Raw genomic sequence first — 27902 nt, forward strand, 5'->3', positions numbered from 1 at the left:
ACATCAGGGAACCATGAGTAGGCTATCTGTTGGACGTTAAGACGTTTCCCTGGACAAGTGAAAGATATGACCTGCTCATGGCGCTATATGATAAGTCAGGGGATCACCAAAGTCAGAGGGATTCGTCATCTGTGGACAATGAGTACACAATTTCATGACAATCCATCCAATAGTTGCTGAGATATTTCAGTCTTGACAGCTGCTAGCATGGCTAAAAACTGTGTAGCCAGCCACTAAATAATGCCTCAAAACAGTGTTTAGCAGGAGAGCTACCACCACGATACGAGCACAGTGCTGGTTTAGCGTAAGATCTAAATACATTCAGCACAACTGTCAGCCCTGGTTGTCCTACTTTGCACACGGAATTGAATAGGACAGCATTCAGCGCAGCTCTTCATTAATAGGCTCAAATTCAATACCAGGTGCACATCTTCTAAATTATGCTCTTCTAATTTCTGAGCTGCCTTTATACATTTTTACCCATCTGACTGCCCCTTCTCCAAACACTGTTCTCTCCCTTCACCGCCAGCCTGCCAAACCTGACAGTCAGGCTGCTTATCAGGCGTTCTGTCAGCTAGGCCGTCTTATCGTTCTGTCTAAACATCCACCTGCTTTCTGTCTACCTCCACCTCCGTAAAAACCTCCCAGGGCTGGCATGCTCTGTCCTCCCCCCTGTCGTTTCTCTTCTATCTGTCCGGCTGCCTGGCTTTGGGTTTCTCCGTTCTATCTATGGTTTTTTTTTTTTTTTGCATGCAGAATTTTTAAACTTGCTGTTTTCCCATTTGGCCAAATATTAATGCCGTGGTTTACTAAGTTTTCCCTTCCAAGCGACAGATGGCCGTAGAAAATGTCTCACATCCCGTGGCCTATTGTACACTAGCTGCATCCATCTTGCTCTGTCTCTTTCACACATATTACACCTCACTCCAAACACACAGACCGAAGCAGGCAAAGGGGGGGGGGGGGGTTAAAGAGAGGAAGAAAGAGTCACTAGGGTAAGCAAGAGCAAACTTGCACACGCTCTCATGGCTTTAAATAATTCAGGTCTTTCACATGCAGACTGTAAGACTAATGCAGTAGAGTACTGTACTGCACACTTCTCTCATCCAACAAACTCAGCTGAGTTTAATAATATTCTGACCAGAGGTCTGCTTATTTGAGCTGATGTGGCTAAACCTGGTGTCATGACAATGCATACTTATTTTGAAACGCATACATATTTTATTCTAATGATTTTCACGAACATAGAGCTGAATTCACCTTGTCCAAGAGGCAAAGTTTTATATAACCTGGCAATCATAATTATTTTAAACCAGTACAGCCACTGAGCCATGACCTTTCCTCTGTGCTACAAGCTAATCTTGCGATCACAGTAGAATCAACAGCCTAATTTGCATAGGGATATTTGCTTTGACTAAATGCTGAGTGTGTAACATAACACACTATTGTTAAATGTAGAGCAGGAGTCTTGTTTGACTACAAGTGTGAGCAGTCTTGGCAGAGACTACCATACATAACTAGAGGGCATGCAGAAAAGCATGAGCCTCTGAATAATAGTACAACTTGCAAAGATGCAGCTGTGTTACTAATTTAATTGTCTGAGAAAAAATGAGAACGCAACACTGTGGATTATAAAGTCACACATGTTAGACACACATCAGACCCTCCCAACATCATACAAAACACGATACTGCTATCTAGCATCAGTATTTATTCCGTATGGAGTGGCAAACTCCAGAAAGTAAAGTGATAGTTTGCTAAATGACAATGAAGCAAACGCAACATCCATTTGTATTTAAACTGCTTTAAGTGGGTGGCTCCATGGAAAAAGATGTGTGTCTTACTCCTTTAAGTGAATGTCTATTTATAAATCTGCCTCCAGGCAATGTCAGCTTAAATATGGTCCTACAATAGCAAATTCAGTTTGTACTGTGCAGAAAGCTGTGAAGCTATCTATAATAATATACTGTATATTACAATTTAAGTAGCATAAAATCACACCTGTTTATAATAATTTCTCTCTGGCAGTCTGCCTTGACTTCACAGCGGTAATGAAAAGCTGGCATTAAGAACTTAGAGAATTGTATAAATAGGTTTTAATGAGATATCAGGATATGAAAGACATCTGTAATATTCCAAATTATTTGATCTTATGCTGTACTTACAGGTTGATGTTTACAATTCTGCCAAAATTCCGATTGGCATTACATTATTAGCAAATTCACCCAAATATCTTAATAAAAGACTAGTAAATTATTACTGCTAATGCCTTACTGATTTCTCTAAACTGGGACGGAGAAATATCACTGCGCTTCACAAATAAAGTTCTGCTAACACACTTTACATTTTCATTTGTGGTAAATCCCAACTAAAACCCATTAAATTAAAACTGTAGCATCTTCAATTACAATTACTCTTGTACAGTAACGTTTCATGAACCAACTTCATTAATTCACTTTAGTGTCACACAGGGAATGAAAGTAGCACCTGCCGCCCGCGGGTAACTTGGTGGTTGTGGTGGGTGAAATCGTCGGGCCATCCGCCGCTTTCATGGACAGGAAAATGCAGAACAGAAAGACACGTGTAGTAAGGTAAGCATATTGTGGCGATCGGTATCGCAAGCCAAAGTACACACAGCCACCAGTCAGCTCAGGAAATATCTGTGAAACGGTGTTTGAAACCAAACGCACACATCCGAAAGAGTCCCAGTCTGCGGATACTCATCGGAGGCTGCGGGGAAGGAGGGGGTGACTCCTGTGTTGTCGGAGACTTACTAAGCTTGTCTATTAAACACGAGAGGCGTTACTTATTTTCGTTGGCCAACCTTTCAATTGAACCTCAAACTAAGTATTTTTTTTTAGGTTTTTGAGATACACTCATTAATTAGTGGTTGAACTGTGTTTTGTATTGAGCGCATAATGTATAATACACTTTGGTGAGTTAGTTTTTCTTGTGGTCTGTTGGTAGGCCGACCTGATGATATCATATCATATTATTTAATGCCATGACATGACTCTTTTATAATTTGATACTTCTTCTCTACCATTGTTCATCACCGAATTTCATCATAACACAGGCCTGGCTTACAAGAGAGAACAGTGTATGTTTAATCTATCTAATATTGTGTTGGTCACTGATTTACTGCTTGTCCGTTTTGAATAAGGAGGTAAGGAGCTTAAAAATCAATCGCATATTAAATCGCAATATTGGTAAAAAAAAAAAAAAATCGCAATTAGATTATTTTCCAAAATCGTTCAGCCCTATTGGCAAGTCAAGGCCTTAAACAGAGAGCATATGACAACTTTGCCATCACAGGGATTCAACACATTTTATACAGTTTAACCAAATCCAAATCGTGTAAGCTCATCCACTTATTTGGAAGTTAAACTGTCCATTGCATATTGCGGGGCCACTTCCTGATACAGATTTCAACCAGCGCACATAAACACAAATTGTTTTATAAGGCAACGGACAAATATAACTGGTGTCCACTTGAGTTTTCACTTTCAAATAAGTGGTTTAGATAAGTAAACTGGGGTCTGAAGTTTCCTTTATGAGGAAACACAGGGAAGGAGAGACAGGAAAGATGAGATAAGGACGCAAAGTGAAGATGTGCTTTTTAAAGGGAAATATGTGTACCTTAAAAGCTGAACACACAACTTGTTCATCATGATGCTATTTAGGTTTCCTTTGAAAAATGCGGCTTGTACTTGTGTTCTTGGTTTAAGTACAAGAACTGCATCTAATGTTAATGTATCAACTGTTCTGCTCTAAACCTAAGTAAACTGAGGGGAAAAATTACCTTGGCATAACAGGTACACCGAAATCTTATATTCCTGATTATCACCAAAAAAATATATATATATAGTATTCTTTAGGCCAAGAGCTATTGTCCACCAAATATCATCCAAATCCATGTGATATCTTGCTAAAAGAGAGACAAACAAACTGGTGACTGAACAGACTGGTTACCCCCTTCCAAATTCGCTGCCTGGCAGAGGTAACCAACAGGCACGCATTTTCATGACTGAGCTTAGGAAGGGGGTATGTGTTGCATTAGGCAAATTATTCACAAGCTTTTAGCCTCAATATGTCACATGGGCATAGTCCTACTATTTTTAGGCCTTTTGTTGGAATGTGCTCTCTCCCACACACAAGCATATGCCAAAACACACGCACCCTACTCCTCCTCCTACTCGTCCCCTCGCTGACATCCACACACACTGACACAGTGACAGTGATTAACCATCTCCATATGTGCATCCATCTAATTGCCCTCACACACCCCACCCCATTGCACCCCCAAATGTTGACGGACCAAAAACAGCAAGAGACTCTGCAGAGGGAAAACAATGCAGACAGCTTGAGTGGGCTGCTTTTGTGATAAGAGAAGTTTGAAAGCCTCTGCGTGTGTGGATGCTGCAGTTTACAACCATCTCACATGGACGTGGGATGACTGGATGGAGGCAAACGGTTCAGTCTGGCCATGGGAGCGCACAGTGGAGGAAGCAGGGAGATGGGTGGGACTCCCACGTGAGCATCCTGTTTACAGCGGTGGGCCAGAGAAAATAAGAATCTCTTGGTAACCCTCCAATAAGGAAAGGAAATTATAAGAGACAGTTGCTGTATTCCAAACGTAGGCCACCACACAAGAAATATTTTCAGCAGCGATGATGTTAGTCATGGTGGTCATCCCCTAATCTATGGATGTGAATTTAAAAATAATACACAGGCAAGGTGGGTGTGTTCACGTGCAGAAATCATAGTTTATTCCTAGACTTACTGTATGCAGGAGTACTACAGTGTGTGTGTGTGTGTGTGTGTGTGTGTGTGTGTGTGTGTGTGTGTGTGTGTGTGTGTAATAGAGATGGCTTCCTTCCTTTTCCCCAAGCTCAGGAAAAGAGTGTTTCCGCTCCACATGAGGCTCCAATACCCAAGTGTGCGCACCCCTACTGCTTCAAACACACACATGAGCTTGTACAGGACCAATGAGCAAGCACCTTCCATTAATAATCTCACTTTCAATGAACCCGATCACCAAAAAAATAAAACGTTAGCTCAAAATTATTCATTCATTGTTAAACGCAGTCACTGTCAGACAGAACCAACAGCTACATCTGGGAGGTCAGCTGGCAGATTTACCTGATACTTAATTGTGCCTGTGTTTATGCCAATCAATTTTATTCATAATCCACTCATCCACTAATCCACTCAGTATTGGTACAGCTTTCTAGGGGCTCCTTGCTATACATATAAAAACAGTCAAACAATCCAACAATAAGGCAACTAAAACACATCAAACAGTAGAATTAAACACAGTTGGTTAATGTATACATGTATATATGTTGATGAAGTGTACAAATTTCAGTTTATATTTGAAAGACCAGTTTGTTCTTGTGTGGAGGATTCCAGATAGTGCTATTATAATACTGAAGGAGGCTCTTGAACTTGCTTCCTGCTGATAAACTATGCTCATTTGCATTGAGGTGGCGAATGTTAAAAATGCTAAATCCTAGAAACTATTTTAGTGTACTGCTATGGCCACATATCTTACATGGTAACACATTCCTGTTGTAATGTGTGGCACTATGCATTTCAGTTTAATTTAGGACTTTGAAACACACATTATAGATCCAGAATGAGCATGCTGATGTATAACAGCTGCTACTAGCTCTGGATATTTATATCGTATATGTATTAGTATATGTGATTTATTTTGGCAAAGTAAACCACATTAACATGGCAAACACAACAACCTGGTTGCTTGACATCAGTATTCTGAGCTAACGTGTCCACCACCAGACTACAGAACGCTGCCTCCCAAATGCCCCGATGCCCCTGTTATCCATCATTGTTAGTGATCAGTACCTAAAGGCTGACCTTGCTGCATCCATCTCCAATTTAACACATCAACACTTCTTTCTTCTGGCTCTTCTCAGTAATAATAAGGACACATCCCTGGTTAATCATCCTGCCCTGCTAAATGCAACCCGACATCAGCACACCTCCACCACAGGACAGGGCATGCCGTACCGTGGGGCATCGATGACCCACATAAGTCACAGCGGAGCACAAGCACGCATAGACACACACTTGCTTATTCTATAGGCAGTGACAGATGTGGAGACGCTTCTAAGACTACAGTGGGCTCTTACTTCTCCTGCATTGCTTTCTGCTTCTTTTGAAATGTATCTCAACTAAAGCATCTCATTATTAGGAAGCAAAAAAAATGATTGATGATACTATCAAACTAATCATCAAATAATATGTGCTGAGCTGTTGATATTCTGGCTCTTATTAAAGGGCAAACTAGAGTTGAGCAGAGTTGGTGGATATAGAAATAGGTGTAAGACAGAGCGATGCCAGCTGTTACTCTGTGACACAAATAGCTGCACTGTCCCTGTTACAAAACACACACAAACATGCGCACACACAATGTCAAAAAGCATCTACCTAAAGCTGTGTGTTTGCAGGCAAGGGAAGGATGTCCTTCCCACATCTGATCAGCAATGCCTCTTTGCCCAATTGCTCCATCCCTTTATGTGCTCTCCTCTCTCTTCCTCTCTCTCTCATTCTTTGTGGATGACTTGAGGTGATTACTCATATTCAAAGTGACAGGCAGTGTTAAGCCAACTGTCTGCTCAGGCAGCAGTCGACGAGCCTCGCTGGAAGGTGGCAAAGGCCATCACCAGTGACGGGTTGCTCACTGCACTCACCTCAGTGCTCCACATCTTTCTTCGCATTCCACTTTTGCTCTCTGTACCTTTCACAGCGATTGCACGCATTGAACTACGGGCGAAAAAACATGCAGCGGAGATTGTCGGGAAGGCCGTTAAAACCCCACAGTTTCACAGTTTCTGAGATGAGGCATCCTCAATTAGCAGCTTCTTAATCCTACAAACGTCTTCTTTAAAAGTTCCCAGATGTTCTCACATAAATGGGTCCACAGAGATAGGAGGGGCTGCCTCGCCCTCTGGGACTGAAGAGGTGTTGATGTGTGAAATGTGTTAAGCTGTCCTTTGTGTAATAGTGATAAGAAGATGAGGTACGTGTTTGCATGGGAAATAAGTGAGGCGCACGTGCATTATCGCTGTCTGTGTGTTCTTACTTTGAATCATGTTTAGCATAAACATGCAGGTTTTTTTTTTTAAAAGCCCAGAGTGCTTTTTAATATTTTGATTATCAGGGAGGCTAAAGAGTTAAACAAAATGTTCAGCAGTCAAAACATCAAAGGAGGACGGCCGGTGAGCACCGGAAAGCTTTATTTTGTTTCAGGTAGTTTGTAGCCACGTTAGCTAGGTCAGCTGGCACACCAATTTTGTCCAGACTGAAACCATTGGATGGATTGCAAAGAAATGTTGGTATGTTGGATGAATCATACCAACCTTTCCTATAGAGCCAAATTTGTGGGTTTGAGTAAAATAACTATTGGAAAAGACATTCATGTTCCCCTCAGGATGAATTCTAATAACTTTGGTTTATAAACCGAAGTGTTGGACAAAGCACTGTTAATGTTCAAGATCATAGCTGTGCCTCACAGACCTTTAGCATGCCTGTAGGGTCTTATTCTTGTTTAAGTGGCATTTATTGTTCTAGTCAAACGGGCTTCATTAATAGACATAAACAATAGACATTTAACATATAATAATCTCTCTTGATTATACTCTTGGTCGTGTTTCTAGGTTTTAAAGTTGCCATATTGTTTTATTCAGGCAAAAAAACTCAAAAGTGCAGTCAACAGTGGCATCATGATAAAACATCTGTAAACTGCAGTGTTTGGACAGCGCCACAAGCAGTTGATTAGCTAGATGAGGATTTATTTAATCACCCATGTTGCAGCTTGCTTTGATTATCTCTTTAATTAATAAAACAATTAAACATTATTAAAATGCATTTTAGATGGGTCACGCCACACTTGGAATGTGTTAGATTTAAAAAAAATAAAATAAAAGGGTAACAGTACAGAATTTTAATTATCTTGAATGTACTAAAACAATATCAACCAATCATTCAGGAATGGGCAGCAGGCCTGCCTGTGTGTGCGCATTTATTTTTTTGTTCTCAAGAGAGTGCTGAGGAGTGCTTCCAATCGCTCTAGGAAAAGCTGAGTGACACCGCTTTGTGCTCCTGTCTATTGGCAGACACTGAACATCCTTCAGCTCAAACAGCTCAGTCGAGGTGACACCCCCCCCCTTCTCCTGGTCTGCACTGCTCTCAGCTGGTAATGTAGCATTAGGGAGCACGGCCAGAGAGACATGATGGGGCTCGGGGAAAGTATGTTCCCAGATGACCATGAGACACCCCTCCATTCCAGGAGTGAGGGTGGAGTGGATAATTAATAGTTTGATGGATGCCCTCAAATCCTGATAGCTCATCTCTCTTAGGCATGTCACAAGTAAGGACACAATCAGCCAGAAACACGCACACACATACACACACACCAAAACGTCGTCTCTCAGTCCTGTGAAATGCATCCTGAATGCAAATAAGGTCACAGGCTGCAATGTCTTCCCCATCAAACCATTATTACCCTTTTGCCCCTGGGGAGAAGGGAACTAAACAGGCCTCTGCTATTAAAGGCATTGTACAATTCCAGTTATCAGGTTACCATCCACTACCTGTGTGTGTGGACGCATTACGGCAGGGGGATGACCTGAAGCAGGATATGTAGTATGGTCTGTAACGCTGAATAATCTTTCTTTGTTTCTTTTTTTTTTTTTACTAGAATTTGACCCACTTGTACACTCAGTTGCTCTTCTGCATTTTTAATTTCCAACATGACTTCATGCACAGCAGAGGAAACACACCCCACTTCATATATTCACATATCAGGTCATGTTAACCTGATGCAAATCTGTGTTTATGGGCAGAAGCAGAAACAGATGCAAACGATGTGTAAATATGCAATCATGCTCAGGCGCTTGACAGCTGGAATGAGGATCTACAATGAGAGAGGCACTGTAAGAGCTTAATAAATCACATTCTGCAGCTATGAATTTCTAAAGAAATTACTTATGTGCCTTTAAGTGAAAGAAATGCCAGCACTTGCCGTCAAGCTGCACCATCCTTCACACCATCCGCTGCACTGTGAACATGTTTCATCATGTCACTCAATCAATACCCATTAAAAATAGACCCAGACGCAGCGGACAGAGAGGAGAATTGCATTGTGGATGCTTCAAATCGCAGGTGTTGGCATCTGTGTGTAAAAAAAAAAAAAATACATTTTCTCCCCAGTGATCCCCTCTGTCGGCGGAAGGGTCAGATGCTGACGTACATAGACGTGTGCTCCCTCTCTCCTCTTCCGAGCTCCACTCCTGCTGCTGTTATGTAATGAGTGTGTGTTACGAAACCTTACATTGGAAAACACGAGCCCCCAGATCAGCTAGGAAAGAGCACACACACGTACAAGAGCTCTGGGGATTGTTTTCACTCCCTTGCTTGTGTGCGAGTGAATGCAAAGGTTGTCACTGTAGTGGACACACGTCTGTGTGTTTGCTCATGCAAACAATTTGTGTTTGTGGGTGCATACTACAAATTCATTAAATCCTGTGCATGCTCTTTAAATCCAAGAATGATTGCGAGGCTGTGAGTGCGCAGAGCTCCCATATTAATTATTAAGTATGTTTGTGGGTGAGCGCGTGTGTTAAATACATAAATAAAAGTACTGGTGTAGAAAGAACTATGGCAAGAGCCATAAAGAGACATAAAGACAGATGTATAGGATGGAAACGAAATAGAAATGGTCAAGGAGATATGGCAAAGATGGAGAAAGGAAAGAATACTGTATATATAAACAGAGAGAAAAGGAGTTGGCTACAGGCATCTCCTGTCACCTCAGGCAGAAAGACTCATGAGAGGAAATAACTACAACGTAGAGGTGAGTTAATCTCAGTTGGTATTCACAGACAAAACACTCTCACACAGACACTTGTGATGACAAAATGTTAAATTGTGGACTATAAAATCATGCATGAACAGATACTTAATGACAATACATCAGGGGTCTTGTAGTTTTGGCTATCAATTCTGATAATGTACGTAATCTGTGTGCATGGACAACTACAGCAAGCACAATAGGTCAACCAAGAATGCTGCCTGTGAACTATGATGGATGATTACATAGTTAGCTTTGGTATTTTCTTTCAAATCTTTCATAAGTCATCAGGCACCAGTTTCCGTTTTTTTATGTGTACAACTCCCAGATCTATTTCTCATTTGACACTCAAATTTTAACATGCCGGAATTGCCCTTCAAACAGCAAAGACATACACATAGTCCTAAAATGGCAAATTCACAGAGATGCTACAAGGTCTATTTATTGAGGATGAGGAAGCAAGCAAGCTTTCAAACAATACCTTGCATCTCATAGTGCCAGGTTAATTTAAAGCAATAACGCTGATCGTTTCCCCCCCCCTTTTTTAAGGTTAGCAACTCAGAAAAGACTCTGATGTGATGTCTCAATCCCTTCCAGTGAGCGCTGAATATCTTGCCAGCAAAAGGTCAGATGTATTCTCTGTCAAACCCTCCAAGTTTTTACGTAATGCTGCTCCTCTATGTACATGGAGTTCAAATGCGTGATGAACCTGTTCATCGGTGTGGAAGAGGAGGGCTATTTCATGTTGGGAAATAATGAATTATCAGCAGGTCATGAATGCGTGAGAAAGAAACGGGAGGCTACACTCACACACAAAAGAAAGCAAGCCTGCACACGTGTGAGTTACTGTTGTGTGATAGTAAACCGGCAGCAAAGCCACGGTTATGCGGTTATGTAATGTCTCTCTGTCTTGCTAGCACTCACACACACACAAACATACACATGTTAAAAACAGAAAGGCTTCAACTACATTGTGTGTTTGCATACTTTAATGTTTCAGAGGGCACGAAAGGTCTCAGCTGAACTGAAATTTCAGATTTTTCCTACTTCTCTTACTCCATTGACCATTCCCTACAGTATATAACACCAGGCTTCAACATCTCCAGCTGTCATCCACACTCCCTAACACTTCTCTCCCTACTTTCTTCTGTTCAGATTTAAAGTGTGAGTGGTTTTATGCATTGGTCATTTCTAGCCCAGCTTATGCACGACCTGACCTCTCTTTCTTCACACCCTTACAGAGCCCCAGCCTTCTTATGAATATGTCCTGCTTAAGTGTCCTTAGGTAGTGCACACAGGCTCGGGGGTTGCTGCTCTGTAGCTGATCATTCTCTCTGACCTACCCAAACAGAAAGAAGCGTAAAGAGAACTTCCAAAAAGAGACAGCTAATGTAGAACATTAATATTAGATTGCTATTCAGCCCTGTGCGGCTCTTAGAACTTCCTCTCCAGCCCCCAGACTGGCACACCCCTCCACTGGCCCCACCCACAGCCCTCCACATGCCAGCAGTCCCTGCAGTGTGTCCTCGGCACAGGCTGTGCCATCACGCTCAAGGATACGCTGTTGACAGCTACGGGTCACTGCAGTCCAGGCACAGGGTGGCACACACTCATGAATGATGCAGCACTTGCCATCAGTGTAACAGCTCTCTCTACTAACACATGAGGACACATAATCAGGCTCGATCACGGGCAATGCATGCACAATGACACCTGGGCAGGCCGCAACATGTAGTTAAGGTGCAATTAAAGCAAATCCCAGAAGCCAACATACAATGTATGACAACACTGTGAAAGATTCTCTGGCTAGAGAAGCTTTTAAATAAGGTATGAACTGAGACATACTGTACATCCCCAATATGGGCCCCATTATACTGAGCAACCTTCTTGTTTGTCATGGATCATTGCAAGTTTAGTGCTGAAACAATTAGTTGAGTATCAACAGAAAATGATTTGAGAACAATTATGCTTAGTGTTGACATTATTTATTTAAAGGGGTACTGCAGCAATTTTGTACTGTTCTTCCATAAAGTTGTGGCACTTGCAAAAAAGGGAAGAAAAAGAATGGTATAAAGCGATGCAACAGAGGCTGAGATATCTTGACTTTTAGTCCTCCTATGGAAATTGCTGCATCCTACACTACCCATAATGCCAAATATTTTTAGCATTCACCTTCCCATGCCTGGTAAACTCCCATTCCTATCAAACTCCACAGCCCTAGTCTGTGAAGATTTAAAGGTTTTATTTGTCACATGCACAGTGATATTCAGGCTGGTACACTCTGGAGGCGGTGTGCTATACTGCAGGATTACTTTTATGAAATTGAAGACTCAAAGCCAAAGCCAACATAACGCTGATGACATCACAAGGGCCATTTGATCAGAATAAGGAAAGCTCTCTCCGGAGCCACAGAAGACGTTCTACATCTGTTTTTACAATCAAAGTAAACAAAGCTTGGTTTGTAAAAGTGCCCCTTTTAGCAAAAATACCAAACATTTGCTGGTTCCGGCCTCTCAAATGGGAGGATTTGCTTCTTTTCCCTTTTTATATCATTATAAATTGAATTCTGTGTTAGGGCTGCAGCCAACAATGATTTTAGTAGTCAAAGCTTCTACAGATTATGAATCTACATCGATGCATCGTTTAAGAAGTACTTTTGCTTGGGGGCGCCGCCCCCCCGTAACGGGATCAGCTGCGTAAGTTAACTCATGACTGTGACGTTACAACCCAAACTCATGGCCCAACCAGGTGGAGAACAACAAACGCACATGTATGCATTTACAGCTGAGGACTGCGTCTTACTTTGCCTTCAACTCAACAATCAATCATGGTTTCAGTTAAATGCTAATGTTGCTGTTACCTTGTCTGCTCCGTGGACTAGATGATAGACCGGGTGCTTTCTGATCAGATGCCGTCGTGCAGTTGCGGTAGGCTACATAAGTTTTGTTTTATGGTGGACAGACCATAACATTACAGAGTTGTTGTTTTCTTTTAGCTTGAAATAATCCCATACTTTGGACACTTTTTTCTTCGTTCCCCACTATTTCCTCTCTCTTCCTCCACTTTTCATCCAGCGCCATCATAATAACGTTGTATTGACACAGCGTAAGCGCGAAGTGCGACAGTAACAAATGTCCGTGCGAAACCGTGCGCTATATAGTTATATGGATTAAATTAATCGATTTAATCGATGAATCCTTTCAGCCCTATTCTGCTCAGACAAAATCGGCAATAAAAAAGTCTGCCCTTATCCAGTTTGAACTGGTGAGATTGGGAAAAGAGAATTATAGTGATACCCATGTTTTTTTAGACAACACAAATCATGCGAGAAGTTTCTCAAACACACATATTATCTCATAATTCAGGACACCAGTTGCTCATCAGCAGCGTCACTGTGTCACTTCAGCCTCCGCATTCTGTCACTCAGCAGTTGCTAATGGCCTCTATACAGCAGCAGCCTGTCTCAGCAGCACTCCATAAAGCCTTGATAAAAGTGCAGCGCCTTATACTGTATGGGGGGGCTTAGAGAGAGCGAGAAAGAACGGGGAGAGAGGTATTGTCGTCTTAAGCGCCTGTACAATAACCCCCTCCCTGACACAGGTTTAGGCTTACCCACCTAGCATTCAACCCCCCTGGGAAGTGCATCATGGGAGGGTGAAATGTGAGAGCCAGGGATGAAGGGAGAGCAGCGATAAAGGAGCAGGCTGACAACACCTCCCTCTGATACCGAGGCTAAAGAGGCGAGATGGGAACGCTAATTGGTAAGCCTGTGAAGATTTGATGTCGCGAAGAAATGTTAGAGCTGAATGTGGGGGTGCACGTACAGGCACGCGCATATGCAAGTTTATGTGTGTGTGTTTGTGTGTGTGTTTATGTGTATGTCAGTGATTCATTAATTGCACGGACTCCCGCCTCTCTGTCGCCCTGGGTTTCCCCTGTTCATTTGTACCGCTGCATTAATAATGCCTGTCGTTGATTCAGAACGCGCCACTCTCAATCACTCACTCTTCCCTTCCTCATCATTTTCATGGTCCTTTTAACCAACATTATAATCATGGTCAATACTGCCTTTAACAAAAAGTTCCTCCTGTTCAATATCAGCATCATGAATTCTCTTTTAGTAAATCTGACAGCCTACTGAAGCTATACAGCAACAATCAGTCTTTTCACATAGGAAGGAACAAGCAGATATTGCTAATATACTTACTATACTTTACTGGATTTGAATACATTTTACTGTAAACTATATTTTAATCTCACCAGAATCCACCAAGTTTAGTTTTCCTGAGCGAACAGTAAATGTTATTAACTGTATTTGAGCAAGGTCCTCCAAGAATACTAATCTTGCATAATTTCAGTATGTCAACAACTTCGTTTTTTGAGTTTAATCTTATTTTTGACACTCAGACACTCCACTAACCCAGCCTGAAGGCCACTAACCCAGCCTGAAGGCCAGCATGGATGTCCATTGGAAGGAGAAGGTCACAGAAGAGCAAAACTGCGAAAGATGATCGGGTAAATTGTTTGTGTCGCAGAACTGGGTGAGACATGACATTTGCAGATTTTTAGCCAAGTATAAATAAACTACTTCCTAATTGATGAACCGTGTTAAGTGTGCATTACACAGCTCTATGCTCTTATTTAGGGGAATTCCAGCATGCATTCTGAAGTGATTCATATTGTGTCATAAAGTTAAACATGTAAGTGACAAGCAAAAATTCCAATCACAGTAGCATCAGAAACCATCAAACCCCCTGTTTTCTCATTCATCATGCTATGATGAAGCTTATGTATGTCTAAAAGGTCAGAGGTGAAAACAATGTGGTACGTGTGTCTGTAAAATAAAGAGACAAATCTTATTACACTTTCTTTCCTGTGCCATCTCCAAGTGTGTGTAAACAAACAAAATAATCTGCAGATTTAAGTAGGCGGCAGCAACATTTTCATAGATGCAGTACTAGAATAGCAGTGGAGTGAGCAAGAGACAGCGCGAACACCAGATCAGTGTGCTGCACTGTAATATCACGAGGAGTATGTGTGTGTGTGCGATTGGTGGGATGAATATTCTGCTGGGCGGACCAAAGACTGCAGTCTGCTTGAGGCTTCTGTCAGAACTTGTTTTGCTCATAAACAAGGATATGAAAGTGAAGCATTAGGGCCATTTGATATCACAAACACACCAAAGCTGATGCACTTTTTAAACCATTAACTGCGAGAGAAATATAAAGTGAGTTTTACCAGGGAGCTCATCCGAAAGTGACAATCTCTGTGAATAACGACACAGCCGCTGTGTAACAATGCATGATGTTGGTTTGCCAACAACTTTGGCCCCGCTGCTTCCAGTGTCTCATCCATCATAATGCATTATGCACGATGCTAGGACACTGTCTTTATGCGAGCAGTGTGCGGTGACAACAACATCATTTGTATCACTGATTGGAATTATTAGCTGCTAATCCACAATGAAAGGCAGTCAAATCACTTTCAGCTTCCAAGTTTTTCCTAAGGATAGACCACTGACACGGCGATAAGCATATCGATTGGATGTTGCAGGCATCCAAGTTTGTCTAGAAGACTTTAAATTAAAGGCTGCCATGTTTTAGCATTCCTTTGACAGTGAAAAAGAAGTGTAATAAGGAGATTCATACAAGGGAAGAAGAAAAGCAATAATAAAGGTAAACAGTGACTGTCATTGTTTCTAATCCAACAATTCTCCTATTTCATAAAGCGGTCTTTCCAAAACTTAGGGTCGTGACCCAAAATGGGTTGAGGACCTGTTTTTATTGGATGCCAATTGGCAGAGTAAAATATGAAACAATGCTATGCAGTGCTTAATTTTATAAATCTGGAGGTCTTGGAACACGGAAAGGGTGCTATTATGGCATGAAGAATTAAAAATGCATCTGATGGACAGCAGTCGCCTTGGGGTAATTGAGAAGGAGCGACAGAGTCTGTTCTTTAATTCCACAGTAGGACAGGCCACAAAGAAATCAGACCCCAGATCTATGGTTAAACCTACAATCGGTCCGGCTCAGAGCAGAGAGAAAGGAGGGAAAGACAGAGAGGACAGCTTTCACACGAGACAGAGAGACAGAGAGAGAGAGAGAGGGAGAGAATTAAAGGGCTGCTCTCTCCTGATACTGCACAGGGACAGGACGAGTGAATGAATGAGATTGTGATGTTGTTGCACATTCTCTACCCCCACGTGCTCACTTTTCTCTTTCTTCTCCTCTCCCCCCCCCCCCTCCGTTCCTTTTCTTTTGTTTTGTTTAAAATTTAACAAGGTCTGGAACAGTGGAGGGCTGAAGCGGGCATCCGGGGTGTTTTGGCTCAGCTTCATGTCACATGCAGGGGCCATGTGAACACAGTGGCACTAAGGGGTGGGGGGTGGGGGGGTACTAGCTGAGCAGGAGGGCAGTGAAAGTGGGGGCTGGGGGGTAGTGAGAAAGAAAAAAAGAACTAAAGAGGGGAAGTCTTTAACCAGAGGGGACTGGGAAGCAGTGAGAGCTAGAAAAGAACTGGGTGGGAGCCGAAACAACTGTATTTATGAGAAAGGCACCACAAACAAAACAGGAACTAGAGACAGAATAAGACTGGCCAACAGAGGATAGGCATGAGCACAAGAAAACATAACATGCAAAGGAGAAGGACACAGGGAAAGACAGAGAGAGGTAACTTCCGGGTGCAGCAGGTGACAGCTCCACTTTTTTTCCCCCTCCTGGGTGATTATCAGACTGCACAGCTAACAGCAAGAGGCAAGCAAATTGTCATTTTAATGATTTAGACAGGCTGCACATGCAATCTCTCTGGACTGAAAACTGGACTTTCAGTTTCTCTAATCACAACCCTTACTGACATACCAATTTATTAGGTACACCTATGTAATTTAATGCAATCTGATATAATAATCCTGCAATACATTCTATGTTAATGAAGCTCATTATGTTTTATTTTTGGGACAGCTTTTAAGAAAATATTAGTATCTCTCGATACAATAGGTATAACTAATAGGTAGTTACACTTAGCTGTAATTGGACCAGCAACTATAATAGCTGCTTACACATGAACACATCTGCAACAGTAATCCATTTATAATAAAATAACTTTTTAAAAGGGGGCGTTCTTCTGTATTTTTTACGTGTCAGACTTTAAATCTTACTAAAGAAGATTGTTGACTGTAGCAGACACGGAGTAAAATCTGAATTCATTTGGAGTCGAGTTTCTGAACACCTGATGAACGGAAGTCCAATATTCACTCTCCTTTTAGCTCTGCTTGCGCTCCACCAACACCTGAGGGAAATGTCTGGCTCTTTAACTGCTAAAGGCTCTAGCTAGTCGCTAATTTTGTGTATATGCTTTTTGGTGCTGGGCAGGTAGCGTACACTGGGTTTTTAGAGAATATTTGCAGAAGGCCTCATCTGATTACTGAATGCCAGTAACAGTGGCAATACAGAACCACAACTACCTACAGTCTCAAAAATGTATTACACAATGTTAAGATAATGCTGAAAAGGTAGTAAAGATGTTAAATTGCAGCACCTCCAGGATCACATTATGGTACCCCGCCTTTAACCAGTGGCCATTAACCATGGTGTTGTGCAGACTGTTACTGTGACTTTCTGTTCGCTTTCACAGCCTCTCCGTTAAGACACACAAACTTGGAAATGAGGAAGTAACATTCTTGTGCTTCAGCATTTTTTTGAGAGAGATGATCTGTAAACTAGGTAATTTTATGTCAACAACCCTTTCTGTTACGGCAGAGTCCATAGAAGCGAGCACCCAAACACACCTTATCTAGCTGTGCCCAGATGTCACAGACAAAGATTCGGGGACAGTTTGGTAACACCCTGAATTCCATTAACGCAATACTATTGACCGACACTTCATCTACTCGTGTGCTTCTGTAAAAACAAAACCTCAAACAAAACAGCTGCCCTAGAACATAACTGATCCTATCCTTTTGTAATTCTTTAAATGTGCGTTAAAGAAAATGAAATGCTAAGAAATTAGAATTTTGAACACAATGCAAAATTGTCCCTGTAGAGACTCCGGCTTTGTAAAACAAATCAGTGTAAGCACCACTGGAGCGGTGGTATTTAAAAACCTCCCCATCTAGGAATTGACACAGTTCTGTCCTGTACACTAGCAGGCAAGCAGGCTATGTTCCCTAATCGGAATTTTTGGGCCTCTTTAATGCTGAGAGTTGCAGATGTTGCCTGGTATTAGGCTGTGCTGCTGCTGATCAAAGCTGCGGAGAGCGAGCCCCTGCTGGCCTGCCTCTAATCCCCCCCTCATGCATGCGGTCAGGGCAGGGACTGGTGCTCTGCTCACGGGGACAGTCAGCCTACTCCATGACCCCACTGAAAGGAGAACCTTTTCACTGCCTTTGCTGGGGACCACCACATACTCCAACACCCCCGAGGTTTCTGGGGAGCATTCGGCAAGGGCAATTTGACAGACAGCCGAGAGGCCGGGCTGCTCCCATAAGGCAGGAAAAGCTGCTGTCCTTCCTTGCCCCCTTCCCCAATTCCCTATCTCAGAACGTGCCAGCAGGCAGACAGGAGTGACATATCAGCATGACATTGTTCAGCCTAGATTTAGCTGCTTTTCACAAAGCAATGGGAATTTCAAATGCATTCCCCTCTGTTCCTTTTTTATGCTTATTTTCACAGGGGGCACGGACAAATCACAACTATACACTCACACAGAGAGGGGACAATGAGAAAGAGTGCTTTTAAGTGTGCGAGAGCTGCAGAAATACTTACCTAAGCCTAAGTTTTTGCCTTTTATCAATATTTTTTAAAGACAATTATGGGAGACTAGTAATTCTTGGAGTGAAAAGCAATAGGCTTTGGAGAGATGAAGAGATACGGGAAGATAAATGGAAACTGTCAGATGGTGTGAGGGAGGAGGAGATGCGAGGAAAGATAGCGAGAGGGAGGGGGATCGATCATGAGAGAAACTGAGAGAGGGAGGAAGATTCGGCGTGAGAGGAGAAGAGGGTGGGAGGATGTCAGCCAAGAAGGCAATCTATATTAGACAGAAAACAGTTCCCCCGGCTTTAACGGCTACAAGATGACACCGCTGTCCTCTCTGTGTCTGCCTCAGTAGACACACATGTGTGAATCCTCAGAGATACGCACATCTAGCCCCGCACTGAGGCTGTATGGGTACATTTAATTTAAGACAACTTCTACACGTGTGTCTCACACGACATGAAATTCTTCATCATAAATCTGTTCCTTGATTGCCCGTTTTTATCTCGGGCACGCACATACACAAGTGGACGCAAAAAAACCTCAGCACACACAGACACATGCGTATTGGATTTGAGCTCTGGAACGTGTGAAATCTGATTACACAATTACATAATGACTCAGCAACAGGCCATTTAGAAACACCATTAGCTGTCAGGCCAGGACATGGATGTGGAAAAGGATGAGGCAGCCTAGTGCCTCACTTCTGCAAAGTCCTCCCAGGAGTGTTTGCATACATGCTGATGCTGTAGTATTGGCAAACTAAGCCATTTTTTTCTAGATTTAAGTGAAACTGACACTTGAATATGGTACTTCATAAATCTCTGGTAACCAGTAAAGCATCATTTGAATAGCAGAATCCATTCAAACTAAACCACTGTACGGGAATTTCTTATAGTTATCAGGATAGCCAGTGACTGATCATAGAAACAAAACAATGACAAAATCTGCGCAGACTGTTCTCCTTCTGCCTTTGAAAATGTTTTCATAGAGATGCAAGTGTGATCGTGGGCGCAATCTGGTGTGCTGACTGTACAAAGAGAGCGACGTGGCACAGACAAGACAGAGTGAGCGGTTCTCTGCTTAATAGCTGCCACAGCCTGCTGGAGAAAGCTGGGCGCTTCATTAAGCCTTTAAACCCTGCAGAGTCCTTTAAGTCATCACGTCACCAGACGCTGCCTCCTCGGAGAGGGCCTGATGTTAGAGTGGAAAGATACAGTCCTGAATTGAGACTCCCCTAAGCTTTTAGAGTAAATGAACTATCACTGTCTTCTTACAATGTTAACATCTTGTGTCTGCATGGAATATAGATATCGTATCGTTGGGAGTCAAGCTGCTTTCATTACTCATACCTCTGTTGTGATGGTTATAAGATGACAACTTTTATTTTATTGCTTCTAATATTGATTGAAACTTTTATTCAAATAAGATGGTCACAATTCAAAGCCAGAAATCTGTTTTATATTCATCATTTCACAATACTGATATTGTGTTCATTTTATTTTTAATTCCAACCGACAGTCTATTAAGCATGTCTGCTAAATGTGACCAGAAATTAAGTTGGAGAAACAGGCGGCTCTTGTGAGTAAATTAGAGAATCTATTGCAGAACACTGAAAAAGTAATACAATACACCGAGAACACATTTAAATGATTACTATGAAATGAACTTTCCAAGTCTCACTATGAATGTGGCGTTTCGGTTCTTTAAAAAGATGATAACCTTAGAGTTGTCGCTAGGCCCCAAAGCAATACAATTGCATGTTAGTATTTGAATTTTGTAAATACGCACATCAATAACAGCGAGGCAGCATGAAATCAAAATTATTGCAGAAAAACTTTCTATTAAAAGCATACAATAAAAAGGTGCACTATTTTATTTTGTCAAACTGAGAAATAATTCCCATAGCTGTCAGTTTCTTTTAGACCACACATACACCCACATACACCCATGCAGTACTTGTATATTCAACTACATATGGAATTAAACAATCCCTCCTACAACTAAGGATTATCTGACAGGAACATTTCCATAGGGTACTAACACATACCAGTTTCCTGAGGCTACACTTCCTGATACTAATAGTGATCACACGAGAACAGTGAGATTATAACTTTTACCTTTTGCTTTTTACCATAAACGTGCCAAGCTATTAAAAAGTGTAAACAGGTACACTTTTGTTTTGTAAAAGCAGAGCCATTATCTGCAAACGTTCAATTAAATATCTCCACTTTTATTAGTTTCGCATGAACTCTTCTTCCTGCGAAATTCACCTTGCTGGCAGATAACAACATGGGAATTACTGAAAATTGGGTGTAGCATGTTGAAAAGCTTATCAAACTTGACTTTGTTTCACAGAAGCTTGAGCAAAGGAACCTGCATGGAGCTGACAAGAATTAATACCTTGATAGTTTCTAAGCCAGTATGTGCCAGTGGTCATTATTTTTGCTCATAAAGCAGGCCAAATCTTAACACCACTTTACATTTACAAGAAAATGCTTTTAAGATTACAACTTTAATAGGGTAAGTAGAAAGCTCACAAAATGCAGTGGGTATGCTCTGGAGCATGGATGACAGTGTTTGCAAAGCTGAGTAGCCTAATGAATCTAAATAATTTAATGTGCTGCTTTAGTTTAGTTAAGAACTCTGGGTCCTCAGCCTCTACAGAAACCCTGTGCCAGTGTGTGTTAGGGTTCAGTGTGCCATTTCCTTTTCTTGCAAGTCTACACACACACACACACACACACACACACACACACACACACACACACCCCTCTGGGTTAGGGACCAGAGCCATCCAAGCAGGGGGCAGCTCCATGACTTGCTGGGCAGAGGATTTCCTGTCCTCAGCAGAAGCCCTGTTACTGAGCGACGATGATTTGAACCCCATACTCTTACCTGAATGGGCTATTAAATCATGGCCATGACTCAGGTGTATAGCGTACAGAAACATCTGCTGAACACAACTCTCTTGAGGAAGTGCACTTTTATTCCGAGCTATGGCATTTGGGGCCTCTCAGCAACAGTATGTGCATGTATATTTATTTTTTTCACGCTTTTCCCTTGTACTCAAACTCTAATAAAGCTGGCTCAGCATTACAAGAGGCTCCTGTGTGGGTAGCTCTGAAAGGATCACTCGTCAGCCTGCCAAAGAGGACAGCGGCCCTTTGATCTAGGCAGCCTTCTGTACGTGTGTGTGTGTGTGTGTGTGTGTGTGTGTATCCAGCAGGGCAAAGTCTCATCTGGCCACTGCCGAGTCTGTGCAGTCAAAGCATGACCTGAACCCTTCAAAGTCAAACTGGCCTCTGCATTGTCCAAAGGATCTGGCAAGATGCACCATAGCAACTCCTCGACTTAACAGTCTCTTCCCATCATGCTCCTGCTAATTGTGCTGAGTGCTGACTGCCTCATCTGTCGCTATTATTAAAGATATAGTACAATTTTCTGGCTGCTCACATACTTAATATCTAGGTTATATCTAGCATTAAAATTGCACAGTGCTCTTATTGAGCAACATGAGACATTAAAACAGAGTTTAGATACTGGACATCCTGTATCAAAGGCCGCTCTGCATGCACAGACATGCAGACAAAAAAGGCCCTATTTAGTGTGACTGAGGTCTACAGTTGTGGCAGCTGCGTCTGAGTGTAAGCCAGCAAGTCAGCTGAGACGGTCTCTATCTCCATTATCTGGGCAGGGCAAACATTCAAAGCCAGCTCAACATGTGTCAGCCCCCTCCCAAAACACCCTGCTACACTTCCTCCTCAGCAGACGTGCCGGACATTCTAGACGAGCCAGCGTACATTCCTTACATGCTTCCATCGCGTAAGGAAATGGACAAAGAGCAGGCCAGACATGTCACAAGAGCATCAGCGCTGCTTTCTTTTTGCAGTTTGAGCGTGCGTGTATGTAGGGGTGTGTGTGTGTGTGTGTGTGTGTGTGTGTGTGTGTGTGTGTCTGTGAGTGCTCTTCAGTGTCCATTTCTATGTGACTGAATGAGAATTAGGCCTTTTGTGCCGACAGCAGCCTGGGTGTTGAGTGGTGTTATTGGCTGTGGTGTGGGGAGGGGCTGGAGAGGGAGCTCAGGTGACCACAGTTAAGCTGTCTCACACGGGTTGTGGAGGCGTCGCCCTCAGAGGGGCATTTTGCCCGCCTTCAGCGGTTGCCGCTACTGCCGGTTGAGCTCAGCTGACAGCACAGGCTCGTGTAGGATTCATTTGTTTTTCTTCCCTAAATGCACATCCATCCACATGAGCCCCAGCCTGCATGCTCATACAGCCTGCCATATGATGCTATCTAAAAGAAATCATTCTACCTCAAGCAAATCATTACTCAAGAGCACAATAGGTCATGAAGTGCATGTGAGTGTGAACGTGAACGGGGAGCCCATGTGGCCATTTTCAGCTTCGCATTGCTTGACCTCTAGTTCAACAGCCTCTCGGGACAGGAAGCTAGAGAGTGTTAGTGCCTCGCTTGTCCATACTTCAGACCCAACAAACAGTTTCTTCTCAACTGCCCCCCCCCCCCCCCCCGCACGCACACACACACACACACACACACACACACTGCATTAACAGCAGTGGTAGAGGCAGTGGCGTGCTGAAGAAAAGGGCTTCCTGAGCTTTGGAGGAGCACGTTAACCCAGCTTGGCAGGCAGTTAGTTAGTGTGACAGTAGCCGCACTAGATGCCAATAGGACAGGCACTGTGCAGCATCTCAATGACCACAATTCACTGGGTCCATAGAGAGGGTTTAGGGTCCTCCCAGCCATACCGCTCCCACCACTACTCTCCATCCAACCACAAAGGCATTCAGCCTTTTCATCAGGATGATAATGGGGCAAAAGCCGGAAAAGGGCCCCATGTCTGAGCGCCATAAGTTGTGGTGATGGCTTTGTAGCAATGTCATGCATGTCCATGGGAGCACAGTGTGCTGCTACGGTCCAAAAAATACAGTCCATGACAGAGGAAACAACAACAACATACAAAACAAAAACAGACCTGAACATTTAAAGGAAGTACCTGAGGCAACGTAGATCTGGCAAACCAGCAACCTTTGGACCATGGCCTTACTCTGACCCATACGTGCCACCACACAGTTAAGACTTGAACATGGTAAACCATTACTGGGAAGCACGCTTAGGCTGGACTTTTAAGAAAAAACCTGTAAATTGCTGCCGCAGTTATCAGCAAAGGTCTTGTGCTGCACTCACCTTGACTGACAGCATTCACAAACCATGTGTGGTAATAATATCAGGAACATGTGGGCCTGTTCTTTTCTGTTCTACACTAGACTCTGAGCTCCTGCTAGTAACTGTGTGCACCCAGAGCTTGGTCAGTGTTCAAATTAAGAAGCATGCGCTACTCTGCTGTGAAATTTGTACTCTGTCTCAGCAAAAAAGGAAATAAATTGTTGCTTTGCCCCATTAGTAAATGTCACAATGTACACCTGCATGAATGCACCTGCCTCATTTTGCAATACAGGTTGATAACCTGTTACACTGAGGATCTGCAGTCCAAACTACGTAGTGTGCAAAAGAGAAGGCCTCAACAAGTCCCAGAATCATCAGAAACCTGATCATGAGAGAATGTGATTATATCGGATGGCATCATTTAACTTACCTGCATAGAAACGTAACAAGGAGCCAATTTCTGTGTTAAGCCCTTCCTCTTGAACTCTCCAAGGGTCCTTAAATCCAAGCTTAAAGAGAAAGTCATTCTGGATCTGCAGAGGCCTCTCATCTGGGCTAAGCCTCCTGACAGCTTCACCGTGCAGCTGAACATACAGCGTGGGGCTGGAATCACAGGAATCTCCATTATGATCTGCTGTCAGCCCTGACTTTAAAGTACTTTGGCCACAGTCCGGATCTTGGATGTCAGGTGTATTACCTGTAGAACAGGCTCTTGACAAAGAGCCGGCACTACTGCTGCTTGGCAGGCTGCCCAGACTGTGTGGGTTGAGTCTGCTATCTGGCCCCATACTGTTTGTCATGTTGTTTAAATGTCCATTGTTGCACTGCTTGTAGTTGGCAGTGATAGCGCTGATCCCATTGGTGTGATGCTGTGAGATGGGGTCCATGCTTGTGCTCGATGCAGGACAGTCGAGCTCCAGTTCGTCTGAGGAGCTGCCATACATGTCGTGGCCCTCTGTGGCACTTTCAAACGAAGGGCTGAGGATGGACGCCTCTGTGCCCAGGACCATATCATCACTGAGGGAGTCCCTGTGCTCGCTGAGCCGAGCCCCAGAGCTCAGGTCATCAAAGGCACTGCTCTCCACATCTGAGCCAGAATTTAATCCATAGCTGTCCGTGCCGTTCCTGTGCTCCGAGTCATCCTCATTGGGGGTATCCATATTAGAGTTAGAGTTCAAATCTGAAAGGGAACAGGCTATGTTGTCTTGCGACTCTGATTCCGGGGTGAAAAGTTTTCCATCAACGTCCTGTTGCTTTTGCCTCTCATCTGCATTCTCCATGAGCAGCAGTCTCAGCCTGTCACTTGGGTGGCCCCCTAACTCTGTGGATTCCAGGGGTGTCAGGTGGTTGCACTTTATTCTCGACTCTTCGTTCACCTTGCATGGGTTATCATTATATTCATACTTCACATTGCAGTTGCCATTTTGGTCAGTCTTGGGGTTATCTCTACAAAAAATGCGCATAACGGAGCTCGACTTACTGCAGAGTTTACTCAGACGGAGCGCCACCTCGCCGGCTGTGGTGTCCATAGTGCAAAGGACCGGTCTGGGATATGAGGGCGTCAGTCTGTCGTGGACATGTACGGAGCCCCGGTGGAGATCTGCTCTCACCCACTCCCGATCTGCGGGCTGCAGCTGCATGTTCTGTCGGTGCTTCAGCAGAGTCTTCCGATCCAGACTCCGAGTATGTAAAGACGCAGAAGACAGGGCCGAGTTCATCTTGGCGCCGCAGGCGGCCGTGACAGCTGAGGCGGCGGTGGCTGCAGCTGCGGCGGAGAGGTTCCTCTTCAAGCGCCTCCGTCTCAACAGGAGAGAGCTGGAGTTGCTGTACGAGCCCCGGCCATTAGACGCCACAGTTCGGTCTGACGCACTAGGTCCCACTGAAGAGGCGGAATTAGAAAGGCTATTCCCGTTCTTTGCCTCTACACGGGAGGGTGCCAAATGTCCACCGCCATCATCCGCTGGAGTCCCCGGGGCGACAGACAGTCCGCTGGGCTTCTTCATTAACTTGGTCGCGCCTCCATCCGACGCGCCATCCTCAGCGACAGCCTGCACACTTTCCATCTCTGCAAATGAAAAGTCCCCCACTCTGAATAAATAACGGTGCGCACTTGGTTTACACCTAAGCTCTACATTTAAAAGCCTGAATGCGTTCCCTCCGCGGTAAATGTCCACCAACTGGGCGGTGTTGCTGACTTATTCCACTAGTAGTCATTCACTTCTTGCCTTCCTTTCCCTGTCGGAGTCTCCTCCGCTGCTCGAAAAAAAAAAACATTTTACCGATTCAGTTCCCTGGGAAGAGGCTGGGCGCGCGGGGACAGATCAGGGCGGAGACGTGACTGTGCGTCCCATTTAGACCAAAATACAGTGCTGGAATATGAAATGAACGTCGGCCGACCTCCTACGCAAATACTGACTGATACATATTCATGAGGACACAAGATGGGGTCGCTAACAACAACGCAGGGGATTGTGGGGAATGTATTGTGTCGGTCTGCGTCCTGCAATCGCCGCTGTTGGGAAGACATTGTGCCATAAATACATTTCCCAAGTAGCTTTTCTTCCGTTTCAGACAAGTGAGGCGGTGAACAGATGAGAGGCGTAAACATAGCTCCTATAAAATGTTTGGTGTGCCGCTATACTTATCTGCCGTGGCGTTATCTCCACTGGCTCGCGTATGTGCAAAGTGAAGAAACCCAGTTAAGTTTCGTGTGTAGCCTACACAAAACTTATCAGCTCCCAACTGTAGATACATTTTTCCAGCGGTCATTTATTAGGGTCCCGTTCACAAAAAGATAAAAGGTTACCTCCCTTTAATAATTTTATCTGCGTGGCACAATAAAGCTTGTTTGTTAGGTCTATTTCATTTTCACTAGTGGTGACTAGGCAAATAACTTCAGCACCATCTCATCAGGACGCCATTTCACAAGGCCATACAGCCCGGCCTTGCTTTTATTCTATTGTATTTCTCGCCATCTAGTGGAGCGAACCGCAAGGCTTGACCCGGACTTTTTCCTGCTGAGGATGAGGAAGCACGGTTCCTGGTGGGTTTTTTTTCTAAATTAGTTTATGGGTCATACTGACTGTGTAACAATGCAGCCTATGGGTTATATCATTCTATACGTCCCAAAACAGTTTTACATTTACCTTTATCTAAAGTGACTTACAATTGCTATATATACACTGAACAAAAATATAAAAGCAACACTTTTTTTTTGCCCCCATTCATCATGAGCTGCACTCAAAGATCATTTTTCGAGTGGCCTTTTATTGTGGCCAGCTTGAGGCACACCTGTGCAATACCCATGCCGTCTCATCAGCATCTTGATATGCCACACCTGTGAGGTGGATGGATTATCTCGGCAAAGGAGAAGTGCTCACTAACACAGATTTTCGAACAATATTTGAGAGAAATAGGCCTTTTGGGGCGGCACGGTGGTGCAGTGGTTAGCACTGTTGTCACAGCAAGAAGGTCGGGGGTTCAAACCCCGGTTTCCCTGGCCTTTCTGTGTGGAGTTTGCATGTTCTCCCCGTGTCTGTGTGGGTTCTCTCTGGGTGCTCCGGCTTCCTTCCACTGTCCAAAGACATGCGGACTAGGATGATTGGTGACCCTTTAGGTGTGAGCGTGAGGACTGGCGCCCTGTCCAGGGTGTACCCCGCCTTGGGATTGGCTCCAGCCCCCCCGCGACCCTGTACAAGCAGGATAAGCAGTTGACGATGGATGGAGGCCTTTTGTGTACATATAGAAAGTCTTAGATCTTTGAGTTCATTATGAATGGGGGCAAAAACAAAACTGTTTATATTTTTATTTAGTGTATATGTCAGAGGTCACACATCTCTGGTTAAGTGTCTTGCTCAGAGAGACATTGGTGGATTGAACCCCGGTCTCTCACACCAAAGAAATGTCTTATCCACTGCGCCATGTCCACCCCAGTTTTAGTGTCAAATTTGGACACTGCCTTTTGCGGCTGCTGATGTAGTGCAAAGTGATAACTTACAGATACCTTATTTTAATAATAGTCAGTGTTTGGAACTTAACTCCAGTGGTGGAAGAAGTATTCCTTTAATTAAGTAAAAGTA

The 27902-nt window shown here is 43.5% G+C and overlaps 1 protein-coding gene across 1 annotated transcript in view; it reads right to left on the reverse strand.

The window, feature by feature from the left end:
• phlpp1 (PH domain and leucine rich repeat protein phosphatase 1) overlaps window positions 1–26208 on the reverse strand; it is a 42779-nt gene extending 16571 nt beyond the window's left edge. Inside the window, exon 1 of the mRNA XM_038717927.1 lies at window positions 24254–26208. Within this exon, the coding sequence (XP_038573855.1) occupies window positions 24254–25886 (1633 nt within the window). The 5' untranslated portion in view covers window positions 25887–26208. The remainder of the gene's footprint in view (window positions 1–24253) is intronic.
• Between the last annotated feature and the right edge of the window lie 1694 nt (window positions 26209–27902).

Source organism: Micropterus salmoides, unplaced genomic scaffold, assembly GCF_014851395.1.
Source record: "Micropterus salmoides isolate LMB-PRFRI ecotype aquatic unplaced genomic scaffold, ASM1485139v1 Ms_hic_scaffold_14, whole genome shotgun sequence".
Lineage (NCBI taxonomy): Eukaryota > Metazoa > Chordata > Actinopteri > Centrarchiformes > Centrarchidae > Micropterus > Micropterus salmoides.